The sequence below is a fragment of the Aotus nancymaae genome, unplaced genomic scaffold (genome assembly GCF_030222135.1).
Source record: "Aotus nancymaae isolate 86718 unplaced genomic scaffold, 86718_ANA_hifiasm-v0.15.2.pri h1tg000058l, whole genome shotgun sequence".
NCBI classification, from domain to species: Eukaryota; Metazoa; Chordata; class Mammalia; order Primates; family Aotidae; genus Aotus; species Aotus nancymaae.
The window spans coordinates 26573016-26591724 of NW_026988472.1; the positions used below are offsets into that span (position 1 = coordinate 26573016).

Here is an 18709-nt window from a genome sequence, read left to right on the forward strand (position 1 = left end):
TATCACAGTTTTCCTTCTAAATGAAATAGAGAAATCATTGGAGGATTTCAAAAGAGGACCGAAATAATTTAAAATTTGACTTTGGGGAGGTCACAATGAGGAAAACTTTATCAGAATGTGCGAGGTAGAAGGTGGTTTGAAAGTAATATAATCCACACTTCTCTCTCTGCTTATCAGAAAACTGAAATCCCCAGATAGGTCAAGTAATTTAGCCATAGTCACAGAGTTTATTTGTGGTAGAGCCCACAGGATTGAAAGTATTTTATTCTCTTTCTCTCCTCCCCTCTTCCTTCTCCCCTCTCCCCTCTTGTATCTCAGTTCCTTTATGGTCTGTTCTCACTACTTCTATTTCTGTATAGCCACTACCTCAGATCCCTAAGTGGATAATACAGAGTCATTTGTGTTTAGCTGCTCTGACTCTCCCCAGGGTTCCTTTGGTTCAGTCCCTTTTCTGGCCGTCTTCCCTCACCCTAAGAGCAGTTTGCCTCTCTAGCCAACAACCCAGTCAGATCTCTTTTATTTTCCTGTGCTAGAGAGTAGATTTTCTCACATTTTTAAAATTTGAAAACCATCCTTGAAATGAGTGATCCAACAAGTTTGTCTACATTGATTGACATGTTTAAATAATTGGTCTAGCTACAAAATTGGTTTAGTTTGGGGATGAGAGTAAAAAGAGGTAAACTCAGGAAGCCCCTGGCAACAAACACTGAGAGAGTTGGCAGGAAGATTTCATTTTTCAGCCTGACTCTCAAGGCAATCTCTGTAGGTCAACTTCACTACCTGGAGGTTAGCAACAGTACCTCGTCCAGACTTCTACCTGTCCTCATTTGATAGCAAATTTATCTTTATTTTCAGGAGATACTAAGAGACCTACTTTGACATGTCTCCCTGATTTACTCAAAGAAAAAAGAGACCTCCTTCTGTTTATGTTCCTTCCTATATTTTACTTGAAAATGAAAGTGCTGTTTTGATAACTTATTTTTCCCCTGAAAAGAAAACTTTTTGTTGACATAAAAGAACCTGGAGCAGTGTTTGATAAACAACCTCTTACTTTAAAACTTTTATGGAGATCTGCAGTGACTATATGGTAAAACTTTACACTAAAATCCTTTGAAAAACACTCTGGAAATGTAATAACTGTTTTCCTTTTTATTTATTTTTATTTTTACACTACTATAACTCTAGTACTAGTGATTACCAGAACTTACATTGAAAGTTAGAATAGTAAATACACAAATAAATTTGTATAATCACTACAGCAGTGAATCCTGCACCTGGACGTCAGAATTACCTGAAAGACTTGTCTAATACACAGAGCCCTGACCCCAGAGTTTCTGATTCAGTGAGTCTGGGGTGAGACCTGAAGTTTTTCATTTTTAACAAGTTTCAGTTGATGCCAAGGAACAAGTTCCAGAGTGATGCCAAGGATGCTCACTTTAAGAAGCACTTGTGTGAAATACTGGCAATGAAAGATGTCAGAGCATATCATAGTTAGATTCATGGAAAGAAATAAAACAAGAGCCACCATTTTTATGAGGATTTGTGTCGAAATAGTGCCAGTCATTTCGCTTTCTACCTTTTCTCGTAGTAGAGAAATTCATCATCATCTCATTTCCTCATATGTACCTGGGTTAATAAATTTTGCTGTTTCTTCTCTGAACCTTTCCCAATATCTGAGCCTCTTATTAAACAAGAATATATGAAGCCTAAAAACCATGGAAAGAAGTGTTCCTCATTCTGCATTTTTAGATAGTTGCTTGAGTTATTTATAATGAGTATAAATTGTAATTTCATTCATTAGATCCACTACAACACGCTCCTTCCTCAGCTCATGGAGGATTTGAGACCAGCTTAACAGAAACTATGAGAAAGAAAGGATGTAACTCTGAGGATGATTTCCTTTAACTCTCTGAACCTCAGTTTTCTGATGTCCAATATAGAGACAACAAAACACATCTGAGAAGGTTTGGTTAAAGATCTAATGATGTAGCACTTATGACATGGCTGGCACAGAACATAGTAGCACATACTAAGTGAATGGTTATCAGTCTTGTTGATTATACTATAATTACTACAGTCAAGATATACAAATTGTATCTATACTCAGAGATGCCAAAAAGCTGATTTATTTAGAATATTGAACTAAAGATTTCAATCAATTAAATTAAAATCAGCAAAGGCAAACATTCTTTTTTTAATTTTTATTTTTATTATACTTTAAGTTCTAGGGTACATGTGCAGAACGTGCAGGTTTTTTACATAGGTACACACGTGGCATGGTGGTTAGCTGCAACCATCACCCCATCATCTACCTTAGGTACTTCTCCTAATGCTATCCCTCCCCTATCCTCCCACCCGCTGCTATCCCTCCCCTAGTCCCCCACCCCCCGACAGGCCCCGGTGTGTGATGTTCCCCTCCCTGTGTCCATGGGTTCTCATTGTTCACCACCCACTTATGAGTGAGAACATGTGGTGTTTGGTTTTCTGTTCTTGTGTCAGTTTGCTGAGAATGACGGTTTCCAGCTTCATCCATGTCCCTGAAAAGGACATGAACTGGATAAAGAAAATGTGGTACATATACTCCATGGAAGGCAAACATTCTATAGGCAAAACAATTTGCATTTTCTGACATAATCCATACTTTTAAGGAATTGTGGGACTAAATCCAAAGGACTAGGGTGATTATGTTGACACATACAAAGGCATTTTCTAGTTGACCTTGTCCATATCCTGCGCATAAGCCATTATCTTCACCACTGCATTGTATGCAGGGTCAACTTCTGCATGATAGAACCTGCATTTCTTTACTTGAGGGCTTTCTGTGGCCACTGAATCCTACTTTTGCACCTGTGTAGCAGACTGCAAGTACTGGGAAATTAACATTTCTCTCACAACCTTCAACAATTATGGAAGATGTTACAGAAATAATACCCCAATGCCTTCACCCCTGAATGCAATAATCCACAGGCATATATTTCTCAGGGCTTTCTAACAGGGTTAAACTCCAGTCAGTAACAGTGTTTGCTGGGATTAGTAAGTATGAACATATGGATCTCTCTTCCCTTTCTTGTCTCAATTCCCCATTTTGCTGCCAGAATTTCTTTTACTTGGCACATGTTTATAAACTACTTATGCCTGAAAGCTAATGTCATGTTTGACCCCTGGAAGAACACAGACTAAAGATACCATGTGTATGTGTTTGTGTTTCTAAAATATATGTACACATTTGAAGTTAAGGAGTGTAAATGTCTTCCAACCAAAGATCAATCACCACCAACTCTCTCGGAGGTGAACAAGTTGGGTTCATTCCTTTTTGCGATGAGGGAGAATACACAACACAGAGGCCAGGGGGTACATGAGGATGAAAAAAGTTATAGGATTTGTGCTTGTATTAGGGGATTTAAGGGAGGGCTTAAAAGCTTTACTTTGGATTGCTTGTCCTTAGTGAGTGGGGATAACTCTATGGGTATCGTACCTTGTCCAGAACAAAAGACTAGAATGATGCTAAAGTCATAACTGATAAAGAAACAGCATTCATTTCTATTAAATCAGGATAGGGGAATGTCTGGCATTTTGTGGTTTGGGCAATGTTGATGTTTTTGTCTGGATTCAGACATGATTATGGAATGATCTTCTTGTGGTCTTGATATGTTATGGTAACAAAGTGGCTTTTTCCAATGTTGAAATTATGTGTAACAGTTTCTTTTCCGCTGGAGAAGAAACCATAGCTGGGTGTCAGGCCAACTTCTGATATCCTGGTTTCTCTTTATCTCCTGTGTTTTCAATTCTTAAACAAAAATTTCTTTCTTTCATCACAATATGTTCCTAAATGTAGCATTAAGGGGACCTTTCTATGTTAAGTATCCTTTGATTCATATAATCATATTTGTGATGGTTTCAATATTATTCATCCATCTGAGTAATTTATAAGTGATTTCCATTCTAGACTGCCAAATATTTTTTAACCTAGTTAATACTGAAATATTTGTTTCTTGCCTTTTCCAAAACAATTGTATTTATATTGATGTGTATATATTTGACCATAAATCCATACCCACAATCAGACTACTTTTCAATCTCTTCTTGTTAAAGATCTGTTATATTATGTTAATAATTTATGTCTTTAAGTTTCCAATTACAACTAACCTTACATTTATGGAAGATACTGGAATTCATATTAGATTTATTTTTGTAAATCTCATTCTAACTGGGATGTTGTGAGGAAGTAATTATATGATACATAGAAATACAGTTTGGATGTAAAGTTATTTTCATGCTATTAAGAGAGCATTCTTTATCTTTCAGAGAGCTAAAGAAGAGGCCCAACAAAAAGAAGCAAAAGTGAAACTCCTTACTGAGTCTGTAAATAGTGTCATAGCTCAAGCTCCACCTGCAGCACAAGAGGCCTTAAAAAAGGAACTTGAAACTCTAACCACCAACTACCAGTGGCTCTGCACTAGGCTGAATGGGAAGTGCAAGACTTTGGAAGTCAGTTGCTTTTCTTGGTCTTTATCAATTATATGTTAGTACATGGTCATACGTGAGGCATAGTGGTTTAGAACATGGATTCTAGTGTAAAACTACTTAGGCTTCAAATCCTCATTCAGGCATTAATAAATTGTATGGTTTGGGTCGTTTGCTTAACTTGTATAAACCTGTTTTCAATCTGTAAAATGGGTATAAAAATAATACATAATTCATAAACTGTTGAGTAAATTAAATGTGCTATTCTCTTTAAAGTACTTCGCCTAGAACTCAGTATATGTGAGTAGCTGTACTTCTAATTCTTCTTATTAGTATTACTATTAGGTCACAAAATCCTATAAATACATTTTCTCTAGATATATAGACAATGATTTTTATTTTTTCCTATATTTGTATGTATATAAACTTATTTAGGTATCGTAGGGGAAAAGTATTCTGTAGAGAAGTGTATTTTTACTATAATTGTCTTTAGTAATTGCTGTGCCCCATAGAATTCTTTGTTAAGACACGTATCCCTAACTAGCTCTATATTTTTTGATGTTTTACATTATGTTTATTTATTATCACAAGTTCTGCTTTAACTTTTATGGATGCCTTACTATCTAGATTATGCTTCTCTGAATATAGATAAAGAACACAGGTGTCTCAAATGATTGCAATGTAATTGCATCAAAAATAAGCTATGACCTTTCTTAGGAAAATACTGTGCCAAGGGGCACAAAACTTTTCCACTACAAATGCTGATGATGCCAGACGATGCACATGAATTGGACTTTAAATTAAGCCCCCTTCCCTCACACAGACTGAGTTATTTTTGTGAATATAGTTAATAAAGTGTTGAGGTACCTCTTTACTTTTGAAAAACATTATTGTTTAGTTTGCTTCATATATTTCATATATTGAGGGTTTGATACGTAAAGACAGGTACAATTCAGATCAATAATAAAGTACACCTTTAAAAGTATTTTAAAATGTATTTGAGCTAAAGTACCTCATATATTCCCAATACAGTATTATCATTTTCTAATTATAAAATGTGATCTTTGAGTTCTCCATTATCAGTTTTAAGTTCTTCTTTACTCATCCTTATTCTTTTGTTTTTTAAATCCAGTTTACTTCTCAGACTCTTGACAAGTGCCTTTTATTTGTCAGAAAATATTACAGTTTCTGAGGATATAAAGACGTAATTCATGTATCAGTGTTATGTGAGTGCTATATAAAACATAACAATGAATGGGAAGGGAAAGAATGAGATAGCACTGTACATGCCTCAAGAAAGCCACAGTAATTCACTAACATGTTACAATAGGGAGGGACTTTTTGTACCCAGGAAATGCTTTCTGATAATATTTAAATAAAACACCTACTATTATTTTCTTATGTTCTTAATGTCCTTAAATAAGCATCATTGTTTCCTATTATTCATGTTGTTCATTTAAATGATACTCTGTGATTCATCAGAAATTTATACTGGAGTACATTTTCCAAAGGGATTTTTAAATTTTCATATTAATAACAAAATTTTCAAGACCAATTATTGGACTATTTTCCCATTTCCTTCTCGTCTATAATGAAATTTCTAACAATCCCTATTCTTATTGAAGTTACCAAATTATTTAATTCAGTTTTCTTCGTTTTCTACTGGTTTGGAATATGTACTTTATTTTATCTTACCATAAATATTTCTATATACCTCTCTAACAATAATATGGTGGAAACATTAGCATGGTTTAGCTGTAAACCTTCCTCTTCCATCTTCCACATTATTGTTGGCTAGTATTTCATTTTCACCTTTTTTCCCCCAAATTAGTCCATACAGTTGCCGCTGCTGCTATTGTTTTATCTGTTTCATATACTATTTATTTAGATTTACCAATGCTATTTTCCCAATTTTTGTGACTGGTTTTGCCTTTTGTTCTTTCCTTTGCTTCTGTGTTCAGTTTCTTTTTGTGCTTTTCTTTAGTGTGAGTAGCAAAAGTGTTCAGATTTTGTATATAGAAAATGCCTTTATTTTGTCCTGAGTATTGGATAATGATGTAATTGAGGAGGTAATTATGTGGGGACAGATTGTTTAACAACATTGCAAATATTATTTGTCTTCTGAAATTTTTTGTTTTTAAGAAATTTGCTCTCAAATTATTGTTCCTTTATCATTTTCTCTGGCATCTTTAAATTTTCTCTTTGTTGTATATGCTCTTCAGTTTCACTCTATTTTGTCTTCTACAGTTTCATTCAACTATGTCTATGTGTGAATTTGCTTTTGTTTATACTTTGTGACCTGGTATGTTAATTAGAACAGATAATTATTTATTTAGTGGTTCTGCATTGTCTTTGTGAAGATTTTCTTTTTCCCAATCTCTTCATCCCTTTCTAAGGGAAAAATTTCTTAGAGCCCTAAGACTATCCCCTTCCCATATTGCAATTATTGGTTTCCCTTTAACATTTTCTATATTCTTATCTCTATCTGCTCAATTTTGGATAGTTTTCTAGAATCTGTCTTCCAATTCTGAAAATTTCTCTTCAGCTGCCCATAGTATAATTTATCCTTCAATTGAGAAATATTTTCATCTTTATCTGTATATATATTTATCTTGCTATATTTATGTATGTTTATATTTTTTCAAAATCATATTCCATTTCTCACTATTTTATTGAGTTGTTTCACAATCTTTTTATGATTTTCTTATTTTGTGTGATTAATTCTATTTATTCCTTTAGTTACACAACTTAAGCATATACCATATGTTTGACTGAAACATTTCAACTTAATGAGTAGTAAACATGAAACAGTCTTATTTTTCCAATAACTACACTCAACTCTGTCAAACTTCACCTTCTGTCTGATAGTTGGCTTCTTAAACAATATTTCTGTCTGATCTCATTACTTTTTATTGTCTCTTAATTATTAAAATTTACTGTAATTTAAATTTAAGTATCATAATTTAATCAAATATTCCACAAATTTAGATTAATCTGTTGCTTCAGCCATTTATACAGAGGCAGGAATGAGAATAAATGGTCTCACAGTCTCTTCCTCTCGCCCAGTTTCTGGATACTGATCTCCTGTTGATATAAGGGAGGATGAATAAGGAAAAATTCTCCCTTCATGTGAATGTCCTTTTCTTGGCTGCCCCAAATTGCTATTATTTTTTGTTAAAACATATCTGTAATGCTTAGTCTGTTGTCCCTTTTCTATATGTTATCACCACTGACCTGGCTTATTCTCTATAGACTTGATTTGGTCTATTTAGGATCCAGATTCGCCTTATTCATATGACCCTTGAGCCCCACAAAAAAGATCTCCTAGGCATTTATGGTACCTCGGAGTGTTTAACATGAATTTCAAGCTGCCACTTGTCAATAGCTTTATACAAAATTCTCTTGAATATTATATATCTTTTTACCAGTGCTTTAGTGATGCCCTGGAGTCTCATTTACCTACCACATCTCAACTCAGAGCCTGGGGGCACTGGAAGTACCCATACTGTATAACTTTCAGGAATGAGAAATTTGAGAGTTGTTTTTGATTCCTCCTTGGACATAACACTCACCCCTTCATGAATATATCCACCCAGTAGATGAGCAGTTCTGTTTTAGGTCCTATAAATAAAATGATCCAGATGAGTTTATCCTACCCATCCCTATAAAACGGTGAGAAAGAATTGCCAAACTATTCAAACTCTCTTCTCCTGACTTCCTTCAAATGTCCTCTCCATCAGCCCTCTCTGTTTAAACCAAGGCTTGTGAAAACAAGAAAGACATGTTCTCCCAAAATGAAATGTAGGCAGCCAAGCCTTTCTAGTTCTTAGGTGTCAATTTCAGTTGCCAATCTCAAGCAAATAAACTTTATGGGAAACATACACCATGAGGCTAAGCATATTTATTGTACGATTCTCTAAAATTGTTCTATTATCTTTATGTCATAAGGTATGGATTCTATCATTTGTTACAACTAATGACTCACTCTAATGGAAGTGAATTTCCCGTTTGGCTTGTAAGGTTTTTGTTTGTTTTTGTTTTTGTTTGCAAACTCTTCTATAGTAGGAATTGCCTTTACTGGAACTTTGTGTTTTCTTTTGTTTGCTCTTGACTATTGAGTTTTTTTTATTTGTTGTCACCAGGATTGTAGAGATTTTATGCTCTGCCCTCATGTGTGATAAAAGCTCAAGTTTCGATTTGTTATGGGTGGATCTTTATTTTTCATCCAAAAATCCACCCAAAATGGCTTCCTTGCTAATTCACAACGTTCCAATGGCTAGGGATATTCTTCTTTCCAGGATGGGTAGCACACTGCTTCATTCTTTCCCATGTCCCTGGCATACCTCATTTTCCATCTCAAGTTAGTGTTAAATGCCCTAGCTTTTATGTAATATACCCTGTTCTGATATGCCAGTATTTTTATAAGCTTGATTTTCCACTTCGTACTTTAACTTCCCTCTTTTTTTTTTTCTGACACCTGAGATTTTATATACATGTTTTACAGATCGGTTATAAATTTAAAATATTTCCTTTATATTTTAACATGCATTTTGATATAACTGAAACAGGAGATGACGGGGGTTACCTCATCAGCTCCATCTAATATTTTGAACAGAAGTTTACTTTTTTTATTTGTATTCTCCTTCAAAGCCACTTTGAATTCTATGATTTCAAAGTAATTTAAAGTTCCAAACTGTTAAGCTTAACAGTTATTCTAAGTGGCTTTTAGCTCCAATTCGGGCTTCAAGACTATATTTTATTTTGCAAAGGTGACCTGTAAAGCTGGTACATTCAGCCTCTCCAGCTGTGTCCTTCAGATGCATTGAGGACAGAAGAGGCCATCCATCCTGACGGTTAAATCAGCAAGGTAGTTCATTACCTCAATCTGCACCAAAGTTAATAAGACACATTACCAATCACATCTCCTTGTCTTCAAAGCTGTAAGGTACCCTCGGGTATTTAAGAAGATATTTATATTTTCCCACTGGGCTCTTTGCCCAGAATGAAGACAGCCTGTAGTCCAGCAGGAGCTGAAATGCAATGACCCAGATTTAAGATTTGTATCACCTTTTAAAGCAAAATACTTAATTTCACTTTTTGCAATAAACTATACATAAGATACCAAGCAAGTATAATAGGTTGGTAGGCTTGCCAGGCAGGTTAGAGTAATACTTTTCATTAGATAGAGATGTAATACTCTCTGTCGTTTTAAGGGCTGTGAACAAAGGAGAACTTTGGGAAATTTGATTAATTTTGTAGATACTCCTAAAATAAAGCTTCCTTTCAAGCTTTTAGTTTCGGTGGTAGTTGTTGGGGCAGAGGCAGGTGGTAGTAAGTGGTGATGATTGCACCATTATACTTACACTTCCAAAGCTAACACAAAATGTCCACTTTTATATTCTTATTCTCTCTTACATCGTTTTGTCTTTTCTACAATAGATATAATCACCATCTAGAAAGCCACCTTTGTTATTCCTTGGTTTATTTGACTTGCTGGCATTTTTTCATATGCTTGTGTGTTACAAAGGCTGCAATTGTTTTCTTCAAGTTTGAGGCTGTTTTTCAATTATTTCATGGTGTCTTTTGATGAATAGAAGGTCCTAATTTTAAAGCAGTCATCTCTTTTTTCTTATGGTCACTTTTCTACGAGATGTCTTACTTAAGATATTCTTCTGTATGCCAAAGTCAGAAATATTTTATTCTATATTTTCTTGTAGAAATTTTAAAGTTTTGCTTTTTTATGAGTACTTTTGTATATAAATCAGTTTCACAATACATATCAATGGCCATTTAAAAATAATCAAACTTTTAATTAGTAGTAATATTGATGATAATATACCTCAAGGAAATAATAATGTGGAAAAATAGTCCATATTCATGATGATATTTACCACAAATTTGTGATAGCAAACAAAACTAAAAATAGTCTATCTAATAAATGTATATTGTTAAAGAAAGGGCCACCTAAATGAAGTCTTAGATTTTCATTAAAAATGTCTTCTTAGTAATACAGAAAATTATATGATATAATGTAAGTGAAAAGAGAGCTATAGTTAAACTCATTTAGGTTTTAACTATCAGATTATTTATATATGATAAATTTTAGAGAAGGTCACAGAATAATGGTGACAGTTGATGTGTAAGGATGTTAGATTTATATATGCATTTTTATATATGCTTTTAATTTTTCTGTTTCACAGACTGCAATATTGGTGTATATTTTTATTTTAAAAAGTAAATTACTATATCTTGAATGTATTCATTATTCATGTAATAAAATGTTTCATTAATGACTTTGAATTATAGAGGTATTAGATGATCAAAATGTGTTATATTTCCAGAAGCTTTAGAAATGTAATGGCAAAGATTCACATTTACTTTTCTACCATAATATTTAATCTGTGATATGTATTTCTTTCCTAGGAAGTTTGGGCATGTTGGCATGAGTTATTGTCATACTTGGAGAAAGCAAACAAGTGGCTAAATGAAGTGGAATTTAAACTTAAAACCACTGAAAACATTCCTGGTGGAGCTGAGGAAATCTCTGAGGTGCTAGATGTAAGTTGTAAATTAAACCAAATGATGATAATTTATATGGATTATTAAAAGAAGTCAAGTACCGAATAGAAGACAAATCCAAAGAAAACAACCCAAGAGAGTGTAATTACTATGTATCATTCAGCACTGGCACTTTGAATAAAGCCTTTATTCTCTCTAAGAACCTCTAGGTCACGAGATTTTGCAGAAGGTTGAAATAACCTCTTACAGAGGAAACTTGCCTTTGTTATATCACTAAGTTCTACATAGACACTTTACCTAATTAAATCTACCACAAACATGCAAAGGTAGTGTGAATAAATAATTTTACTGCTTTAGAGCTAATCAGGATGATAATACGAAATATTATTTCCAGTTTAAAAGCTGCATGTATTGAATTGGAACATATTTTATTCTTATTTAAAATTACAAATTTATAGCTTACAGAATGTTTTGAGTTATTAAATGGATATGTTTTAATATTGGAAATATATCTTCAAACTATTCTTAAAATATAAGTACACTTTCAAGTTTTACTTTGGACACTTTTAATAATTAAATTTTAAATGAGTTTGCATTTATAAACTTTGACTTTAAATTCTGACAAACATTCAAGATCTATGCATTTTAGTGTACTTTTGACTTATCTATATGTAATGAATATGTAATTTTAGAATACATAGTATATATACATAAAGCCATATGTAGTATAGCCCTTGTGTAAATCTACAAAATAAGGAGCATAAATTATTCAAGATGTGAAGAAAATGTAAAATAATTCTTTAGACAGAATAGAATTGTAATCCTAGAACATCAGAGCAGACAACTATGGATCATTTTATCCAACTTCCTAATTTTCCAAAGAAAATTATAAAACCTGGAAAGGTATTAAATATAGCAAAGTAGATCTCCAGTGGACTTTAATTTTCTCCCTGTTTGACTAACCATGACTATAAATTTGTTGTATCCAGAGAAGCTAATTGACCAAACATTTCTATGAACCAGCAGTATGTTACATCTTCTAGAAAAGATGCAGCAAACTTACAGCACATTAATAAAAGGACAGTGGCCAGAACAAAAGATACAATGATGCTGTCATCCTATGAAATTGTCAGATTGCACATTAGGTACCATGCTAAATTCTTGATACCACAGTTTAAGTGATGCACTGAAAAACTAGGGCATGTTCAGAAAGGAATGATAAGGAAAGGGAGAAACTATGAAGCCATAATGAAGAGTATTTAGAAAAGAGGGGAAAAAAAACTTACAATTACTATTTACTATTTTAAATAAAATTGGTTCTTTGGTAATGTTGCTGATGCTCATCCGGGAAGACATTTTGAGGGCAAAAGGCAAGATTACCACATGTCAAGGAGAGAAAAAGTATAGAACTTCTAGGTTTTCTTGCAACTCAAGTATTTATAACAGATGCCTTAATTTTGCTATGTTGCTTCTTGTACACTTTTTAAAAAAGTTAGCAAGGTATATACTGTATTAAGAAATAATGCAGTTATATAAAATTTATTTAAATTTATGTATAAAAATTTGTACATAAAATAATGTATCCATTAAAATTATTTTCATCCATTTTATAAATATTTACAAAACTAAGATTTGTTAGAAGTAATAAGGTATATAAATTATAAGGAAAATTACTAACAATTACATTGTTCTACTCAAAAATGTGATGGCTTTTTAGGTACTTTACAGATTATAGTGACTTTTTAAATATAAATATTATTAGGAGACTCTATATTTTTATTTTTCTCAAAACTTAAGAGGAAAATATATTGAGGTTGCTCAAAATTCAAGAAAAATATCCAGGAAGAATTACGAATATGTACCAGAACATTTTAATTTCTTTAAAACAAGGAAAACAGAATATTTAATAAATTTGTTAAAACATATGTCCATTGCTTATTTTATAGATGTGTTTGGGGTGCAGTAAGATGAAATTGAATCACTTGTTTTCTACCATCCCTACACTTGACAGTGAGATTCATTTTCATCATACTGTCTAGCCAGGCAACTTTCAATTTTGAGCAGTATAGGAGACAGGTATTACTGGGATGTACGTAACAGAAAATCAAACAATGGCTTAAGCTCGCAAATGATCTTTTACCACCACAAAAAGAATACTGAATGGAGGTTACCCAGGGATGATGATGTTTCAGCCATATTATGAGGTGAGCAGACATTCTCTTACTGCTCTCTCTTTCTGAGCATGAAGGACCTCACACTCATAGTCACTGCCTCCCAGTCCAAAGATGACTGTTCTACCTCCAGGCCATGTATGTGCAAAAACAGTAGGAAGGGCAAAATGACTTCTTCAGAGAGTACTCCTTTTCATGATTGCGTTCCTTGGACACCACTAGCTATCAGAGAAGTTGAGAAATTGAGTGTTTTACCTCTTCAGGTTTTAGAGTTAGGGGACGTCAAGGAAAAATGTAGTTGTAAATCACATTTTAAGTTCTCGGTCCACAATGCTGTCATAATCCCATGAAGATTCATATAGAATGACATCCTCTTTTTTGAAACAAAAATGCTCCTTGGTGTTTTTATCCCAACTAAATTTTGCTTTAAATTGCTTATGACTTAATTATATGTAAATCAGAAGATACTGAGCATTTTATGTTAATGTATTTAGAAAAAGAAGAGAAATAGTAATTATTGCAAATGTGTTTCAGTCACTGGAAAATTTGATGCAACATTCAGAGGATAACCCAAATCAGATTCGCATATTGGCACAGACCCTAACAGATGGTGGAGTCATGGATGAACTGATCAATGAGGAACTTGAGACATTTAATTCTCGTTGGAGGGAACTACATGAAGAGGTATGAAGATAAGTGAAAAACTCTTTAATCTAATTTGCATTAACGTATAGCAGTTACAGACCTCTTAGATAGAATGAGCATTAGCTCAGCTTTCAGTTTTCAGAGACATTCAAATGCCACACACTGGCTACAAAATTATTTACATGTCTGTTATATCATGTGATTTCACAGAAACATAACTTAGAATTCTTAAAAGGCAACTGAGACATACCAAGAATAGTAACCTTGGGTCTACCTACTCTGACCATAGAGTTCTTTTCCCTACTCAAGATAAACCATTATGTGTGGGTATCCTTTCTTGCTTTTTCTTGCTTGCTCTCTCATTTTATCCCTCTCCCTCCACCGCACACATTTTTGTTGTGTCATATGTAATTTTCTAGTAATGCATGCAATTCTGTTAATACCCCATACTTTTTTTTTCTTCACAAATAATACTAAAAATTTCATTTATAAATTTTCATATTTCACACATGGTATGATTTTTCAAAACAATACTAAAACAAAATAGCAAATTTCTCCTAGTCAGTGTTTTTTTGTTTGTTTTTGTTTTGTTTTGTTTTTAATATATTTTATTGCACTTTAGGTTCTGGGGTACTTGTGCAGAACATGCAGGATTGTTGCATAGGTACATACATGGCAATGTGGTTTGCTGCCGCCATCCTTCCATCACCTATATCTGGTATTTCTCCCCATGTTATCCCTCCCCAACTCCCTATCCCCAACAGTCCTTTGCCTAGTCTGCCCCAACAGAGCCCAGTGTGTGATGCTCCCCTCTCTGTGTCCATGTGTTCTCATTGTTCAATACCCACCTATGAGTGAGAACATGTGGTATTTGATTTTCTATTCTTGTGTCAGTTTGCTGAGAATGATGGTTTCCAGGTTCATCCATGTCCCAACAAAGGACACAAACTCATCATGTTTTATGGCTGCATAGTATTTCATGGTGTATATGTGCCACATTTTCCTTGTCCAGTCTATCATCAATGGGCATTTGGGTTGGTTCCAGGTCTTTGTTATTGTAAAGAGTGCTGCAATGAACATACATGTGCATGTGTCTTTATAATAGAATGATTTATAATCCTTTGGATATATATCCAGTAATGGGATTGCTGGATCAAATGGAATTTCTATTTCTAGGTCCTTGAGGAATCGCCACACTGTCTTCCACAATGATTGAACTAGTTTACACTCCCACCAACAGTGTAAAACTGTTCTCATTTCTCCACATCCTTTCCAGCATCTGTTGTCTCCAGATTTTTTAATGATTGCCATTCTAACTGGTGTGAGATGGCATCTCGATGTGGTTTTGATGTGCATTTCTCTAATGACCAGTGATGATGAGCATTTTTTCATATGTTTGTTGGCCTTACATATGTCTTCATTGAAAAGTGCCTGTTCATATCCTTCACCCACGTTTGCATGGGGTTGTTTGTTTTTTTATTGTAAATCTGTTTTAGTTCTTTGTAGATTCTGGATATTAGCCCTTTGTCATATGGGTAGAGTGCAAAAATTCTTTCCCATTCTGTTGGTTGCTGGTTCACTCTAACGATTATCTCTTTTGCTGTGCAGAAGCTCTGGAGTTTAATTAGATCCCATTTCTCTATTTTGAATTTCGTTGGGAATGCTTTTGGTGTTTTAGCCATGAAGTCCTTGCCTATGCCTATGTCCGGAATGGTTTTGCCTAGGTTTTCTTCTAGGATTTTTAATGGTGTTAGGTCTTACATTTAAGTCTTTAATCCATCTGGAGTTAATTTTAGTGTAAGGTGTCAGGAAGGGGTCCAGTTTCCGCTTTCTGCACATTGCTAGCCAGTTTTCCCAACATCGTTTATTAAACAGGAAATCCTTTCCCCATTACTTGTTTTTGTCAGGTTTGTCAAAGATGAGATGGTTGTAGATGTGTGGTGTTGCCTCTGAGGCCTCTGTTCTGTTCCATTGGTCTATATCTCTGTTTTGGTACCAGTACCATGTTGTTTTGATTACTGTAGACTTGTAGTATAGTTTGAAGTCCGATAGTGTGATGCATCCAGGTTTGTTCTTTTTGTTTAGAATTGACTTGGCTATTTGGTTTCTCTTTTGGTTCTATATGAAGTTTAAGGTGGGTTTTTCCAGTTCTGTGAGAGGGTCATAGGTAGCTTGATGGGGATAGCATTGAATCTATAAATTACTTTGGGCAGTATGGCCATTTTCACAATATTGATTCTTCCTAACCATGAACATGGAATGTTTTTCCATCTGTTTGTGTCCTCTCTTATTTTGTTGAGCATTGGTTTGTAGTTCTCCTTGAAGTGGTCTTTTACATCCTTTGTTAGTTGTATTCCTAGGTATTTTATTCTCTTTGTAGCAATTGTGAATGACAGTTCATTCTTGATTTGGCTCTCTTTAAGTCTGTTATTGGTGTATAGGGATGATTGTGATTTTTGCACATTGATTTTGTATCCTGAGACTTTGCTGAAGTTGCTTATCAGTTTCAGGAGATTTTGAGCTGAGACGATGGGGTCTTCTAAACATACAATCGTGTCGTCTGCAAATAGAGACCATTTGACTTCCTCCTTTCCTAATTCAATACCCTTTATTTCCTTTTCTTTCCTGATTGCTCTGGCTAGAAATTCCAATACTATATTGAATAGGAGTGGTGAGAGAGGGCATCCTTGTCTAGTGCCAGATTTCAAAGGGAATGCTTCCAGTTTTTGCCCATTCAGTATGATATTGGCTGTGGGTTTGTCATAAATAGCTTTTATTATTTTGAGATACATTCCATTGATACCTCGTTTATTAAGCGTTTTTAGCATAAAGGGCTATTGAATTTTGTCAAAGGCCTTCTCTGCATCTATTGAGATGATCATGTGGTTGTTGTCTTTGGTTCTGTTTATGTGGTAAATTACATTTATAGACTTGGGTATGTTGAACCAGCCTTGCATCCCTGAGATGAAGCCTACTTGATTGTTATGGATAAGTTTTTGATGTGCTATTGCAATCGGTTTGCCAGTATTTTATTGAAGATTTTTGCATCTATGTTCATCATGGATATTGACCTGAAGTTTTCTTTCCTTGTTGAGTCTCTGCCGTTTTGGTATCAGGATGATGTTGGTCTCATAAAATGATTTGGGAAGCATTCCCTCTTTTTGGATTGTTCAGAATAGTTTCAGAAGGAGTGGTACCAGCTCCTCTTTGTACGTCTGGTAGAATTCAGCTGTGAACCCATGTGGACCTGGGCTTTTTTTGGTTGGTAGGCTATTATTTGCTGCCTCAACTTCAGCCCTTGTTGTTGGTCTGTTCAGGGTTTTCACTTCTTTCTGGTTTAGGTTTGGGAGGGTGTAAGTGTCCAAGAATGTATCCATTTCTTCCAGGTTTACTGGTTATGTGCATAGAGTTGTTTGTAGTAATCTCTGATGGTACTTTGTATTTCTGTGGAATCAGTGGTAATATCCCCTTTATAGTTTTTTATTGCATCTATTTGATTCTTCTCTCTTTTCTTTTTTGTTAATCTGGCTAGTGTTCTATTTTGTTGATCTTTTTGAAAAACCAGCTCCTGGATTTATTGATTTCTTGAAGGGTTTTTTGTGTCTCTGTCTCCTCTGTTATTTGTTATTTCTTGTCTTCTGCTAGCTTTTGAGTTTTCTTGATCTTGCTCTTCTAGCTCTTTCAATTTTGATGGTAGGGTGTCACTTTTAGACCTTTCCTGGCTTCTCATGTGGGCATTTATTGCTATAAATTTCCCTCTAGACCCTGCTTTAAATGTGTCCCAGAGATTCTGGTACATTGTGTCTTCATTCTCGTTGGTATTGAAGAACATCTTTATTTCTGCCTTCATTTCATTGTTTATCCTGTCAACATTCAAGAGCCAGTTGTTCAGTTTCATGAAATTGTGTGGTTCTGAATTAGTTTCTTAATGCTGAGTTCTAATTTGATTGCACTGTGGTCTGAGAGACTGTATGCTATGATTCCCGTTGTTTTGCATTTGCTGAGGAGTGATTCACTTCCAATTATGTGGTCAATTTTAGAGTAGGTGTGATGTGGTGCTGAGAAGAATGTATATTCTCTGGATTTGGGGTGGAGAGTTCTGTAGATGTCTGTTAGGTTTGCTTGGTCCAGATCTGAGTTCAAGTCCTGGATATCCTTGTTAATTTTCTGTCTCGTTGATCTGTCTAATATTGACAGTGGAGTGTTAAAGTCTCCCACTATTATTGTGTGGGAGTCTACATCTCTTTGTAAGTCATTAAGAACTTGCTTTTTGTATCCGGGTGCTCCTGTATTGAGTGCATATATATTTAGGATACTTAGCTCTTACTGTTGCATTGATCATTTTACCGTCATGTAATGCCCTTCTTTGTCTCTTTTAATCTTTGTTGGTTTAAAGTCTATTTTATCAGAGACTAGGATTGCAAGTCATGCTGTTTTCTGCTCTCCATTTGCTTGATAAATCTTCTTCCATCCCTTTATTTTGAGCCTATGTGTGTCCTTGTATGTGAGATGGGTTTCCTGAATACAGCACACTGATGGGTTTTGACTTTTTATCCAATTTGCCTGTCTGTGTCTTTTGATTGGGGCATTTAGCCCATTTACATTTAGCCCATTTACATTTAAGGTTAATATTGTTATGTGTGAATTTGATCCTGCCATTTTGATGCTAGGTGATTGTTTTGCCCATTAGTTGATACAGTTTCTTCATTGTGTTGATTCTCTTTACCATTTGGTACATTTCTGGAGTGGCTGGTACTGGTTGTTCCTTTCTATGTTTAGTGCTTCTTTCAGGAGCTCTTGTAAGGCAGGCCTGGTGGTGACAAAATCTCTCAGCAATTGCTTGTTCTTAAAGGATTTTATTTCTCCTTCACTTATGAAGCTTAGTTTAGCTGGATATGAAATTCCAGCTT

General features: G+C 34.5%; 1 protein-coding gene across 11 annotated transcripts in view; it reads left to right on the forward strand.

Moving 5' to 3' along the window:
• Nucleotides 1-18709, forward strand: part of DMD (dystrophin) — a 2277745-nt gene that overhangs the window by 913805 nt on the left and 1345231 nt on the right. For all 11 annotated transcript variants that reach the window (XM_064364425.1, XM_064364424.1, XM_064364427.1 and 8 more), the window contains exons 27-29: nt 4306-4488; nt 10888-11022; nt 13689-13838. In XM_064364425.1, the coding sequence (XP_064220495.1) occupies nt 4306-4488; nt 10888-11022; nt 13689-13838 (468 nt within the window). The remainder of the gene's footprint in view (nt 1-4305; nt 4489-10887; nt 11023-13688; nt 13839-18709) is intronic.